The sequence below is a fragment of the Nylanderia fulva genome, unplaced genomic scaffold (genome assembly GCF_048542155.1).
Source record: "Nylanderia fulva isolate GAGA-0341 unplaced genomic scaffold, ASM4854215v1 Scaffold241, whole genome shotgun sequence".
Taxonomy (NCBI): domain Eukaryota; kingdom Metazoa; phylum Arthropoda; class Insecta; order Hymenoptera; family Formicidae; genus Nylanderia; species Nylanderia fulva.
This window is the reverse complement of record NW_028190306.1, coordinates 155,799-159,021: the sequence shown is the minus strand read 5'-3', so window position 1 is coordinate 159,021 and position 3,223 is coordinate 155,799. Positions and strand designations below refer to the sequence as shown.

At 47.0% G+C, this 3,223-nt stretch overlaps 1 protein-coding gene across 1 annotated transcript; it reads left to right on the top strand.

Annotated features, from left to right (window-relative positions):
* The first annotated feature begins 1,522 nt into the window (after positions 1-1,522).
* On the top strand, positions 1,523-2,422 carry LOC114930787 (uncharacterized). Its single transcript, XM_029302626.1, has 2 exons — positions 1,523-1,853; positions 2,031-2,422. The coding sequence occupies exons 1-2, from the start codon at positions 1,523-1,525 to the stop codon at positions 2,420-2,422; spliced, it is 723 nt and encodes a 240-aa protein (XP_029158459.1).
* Positions 2,423-3,223: the final 801 nt, after the last annotated feature.

The window sequence follows — 3,223 nt, the reverse complement described above, 5'->3', positions numbered from 1 at the left end:
ATTGTAAAATATCTTTATTTATCGACCCGACCCGTCAGTTTCCTTCTCCGTCCGATACTCTCAATCGAATCTCAAGCTCTCGGCTTCCCTGGGTATAGCCGGCCTAGCAGGTTGCCCATAAAACAAATAGAGAGCAGCTTCTTAAACGTCCACTGAGGTAGACGCGAGAGAAGACCGTCTTGTGCAGAAAATAATTTATCGCTAGATGAATTGTTGGACGTAACACAGGCCTCGTTTATTAGTAAATCCGTCGCTCAGGCAATCAAGGCCGAGCGGAAGTCGGTCTCGGTCAATGTCTCCGGCATCGCCGGCTCCAAAACGAAAATTGCGAAAAGTATTGTATCCTTTTCCGTCGAACCTTGTAACAGGAAGGGCCCTGCGCTTTCAATGGATGCACTTGTTTTGCCTAAGCTCTCTGCTTATATTCCAAGGTCAGTCTCATTTGATTAGGATTGCGCTTATTTAAAAACTTTACCGTTAGCCGATCCGGACCTTTCGTCTAAGAGACCGATCGATTTAATTATCGGTGCAGATTACTACGGTAAGATTTTGCGCGATGGACTTGTTCGCGGGGCAACCGGCAATTCCTTGGCGCAATTTACAATTTTTGGCTGGATCTTATCCGGCCAAACACGGTACACAACTTTCGAGGCTTCGAATCTTTCTGTGCACCACATTCAAGCGGATGCGGATTTGAACGAATCCCTCCGCGATTTTTGGGAAGTAGAAGAAATTCCACGCCACCCCCTCCTCGGAGGAGGATGCACGGTGCGAGGCTCACTTCCTTTCTACTCACTATCGTTTATCGGATGGCTGTTACGTCGTGAGACTACCTTTCAAATTAGAGGTTCCCATACCAATCGGTGAGACGGAGAATATCGCCAAGCATATTTTTTTATCTAATAAGAAGCGACATCAGAATCAATCAGATTTATTAAAAGCTTACGCTGACTTCATGTTTGAATATGAAGATCTCCATCACATGGAGAAGGTGGAACCTGGGGACAATAATGATTGCCAAAAGGTTTATTTGCCGCACCACCCGGTTTTTAAAAGGTCAGATCAAGGATCTAAGATTCGCGTTGTATTCAATGCTTTTCGAGTCTCTTCGAATCATTTCACTCTTAACGATCACTTATTGACAGGGCCGAAACTCCAAGCGGAGATCCCCGCTCTCTTGCTAAGATGGCGGTGCTCTAAGTTTGTATACTTAACAGATATTATAAAAATGTTTAGACAAATACGGATGCACCCCTCTGATGTCGAATATCAACATGTTTTTTGGCGAGACAAACCAACCTCGACACTAAGTTCATACCGTCTTCTCACGGTCACCTATGGGACCTCGCCGGCCCCCTATTTAGCCAATCGCGTCATTAAACAACTCGCGCGAGATGAGTCAGACAGATTTCCTCTCGCGGCTACCGTACTGAAAAACGATGTCTACGTTGACGACATCATGTTAGGTGCGGAGGATTTCGTTCTTTTAAAACAAACTCGCAACCAGGTTATTTAGATGTTCATGGCGGGTGGTTTCAAACCGCATAAATGGGCGAGCAATGATCCTCGACTAGTAGACGACAACCCTGAATCAGAGCGGGCCGCGCCAACAAGTAAGACGTTCGACACTACTACTTTAAAAATTCTCGGTATCTCCTGGCATCACTGTGAAGATACCTTTAGGGTCGAGATCCGGCTCGAGGATCCCAAGACCTATACCAAACGATCCTTTCTTTCATTAGTCGCACGGATCTTCGATCCTATGGGATGGGTGTCCCTTTCAACCATAATAGCTAAAATTCTTATTCAATTGTTTTGGCTCAATAAGGTGGAGTGGGATACGCCCCTCACCGGTGAGTTATTAGCCCGGTGTCGTTTGTTCTTCTCTCAATTGGTAAAATTACGTAAGGTTCAATCCCCCGATGGAATAACTTGGGGGGGGGGGGGAGAGGAGCCTCAAATCGTTGAGTTGCATGGCTTTTCGGACGCGTCGAATGCTGCTTATGCCGCCGTCATTTATATCAGAATAGAATCTCTTCTGGGTCTCAGAAACGTGTCTCTTCTGTACGCTAAGACTAAGGTTGCGCCCCTCAAAGTGTTAAGCGTGCCGCGTTTAGAGTTGTGCGCTGCAGTCTTACTCGCTAGGTCCATGGTGTTCGTTCAGCGGGCGATGAAGTTGGAAAACGTGCCCATTCATTGTTGGACAGACTCGTCTGTCGTTTTAGCATGGTTGTGCGCGACTCCATCGCGCTGGCATACGTTTATAGCCAACAGAGTCTCTGAAATTCACTCTAACCTTTCGAACGCCACATGGAGACACGTTCCCACCGCGGTCAATTCCGCGGATTGTGCCTCTCGTGGCATGAGCGCTCCTGATTTGATTTCACATAGTCTATGGTGGCAGGGACCGTCCTGGTTATGATGCTCTTCCTCCGAATGGTCTGTGAGCAAACTTTACGTCGAATCTAACGTCGATTTAAAGCAGCGTAAGCTTAAGTATGCTCATTTTTCTGTAGAAGATACTCCGAATGTAATTTGGTCTCTTCCTGACAAGGTATCAACTTGGTCGAAATTGCTACGCGTGATTGCTTTTATTTTCAAATTTGTTAATTATGCTTGTTTATCTACACAACGTTCGCAAGACAAATGGTTGACGGCCAGTGAAATTGCTCACGCAAAGTGGTTTTGGCTACAAAGAGCGCAAGACTTAAAGTTTGCTAAAAGACATTGCGCTATTAAGAAATAAACTCCCCCTGAATAGCAAAAGTTCTATTTTGCATTTAAATCCTTGACTCGACGAGGATGGACTTCTGCGAGTGGGCGGCAGACTACGCCGTTTTAATCTTTCGGTAATGACAAAACACCCGGTTTTACTTCCTCCCCCCACATCCTCCAGGAAGGAGGGGCCCCCCTGGTTGCGAGTGAACTCTGACTCCTAACGGGGTGGAGGGAGGTCGCAACCGGGGGGGCCTAGAGTGAGGAGAGGGCCACGGGTCCCTTCAGGTGGGCTTCTTTTTTTTTTTTTTTAAGTCAGGAAATTTGCCTAAACCAAACTTTGCGTCCTGACCCTTGAGGGAGGGCCAGGAGGCTTCGTGGTGGATTCCCGCCCGTAGTATCCTGAAGGACTATCGGACGGGGTACCGACCTAAAACCTGACTATAGCCCCTGGTCGTTAACGGGTATTGTCCACCGCGGAACCGCTAATGCATTACTTCACGGTGGA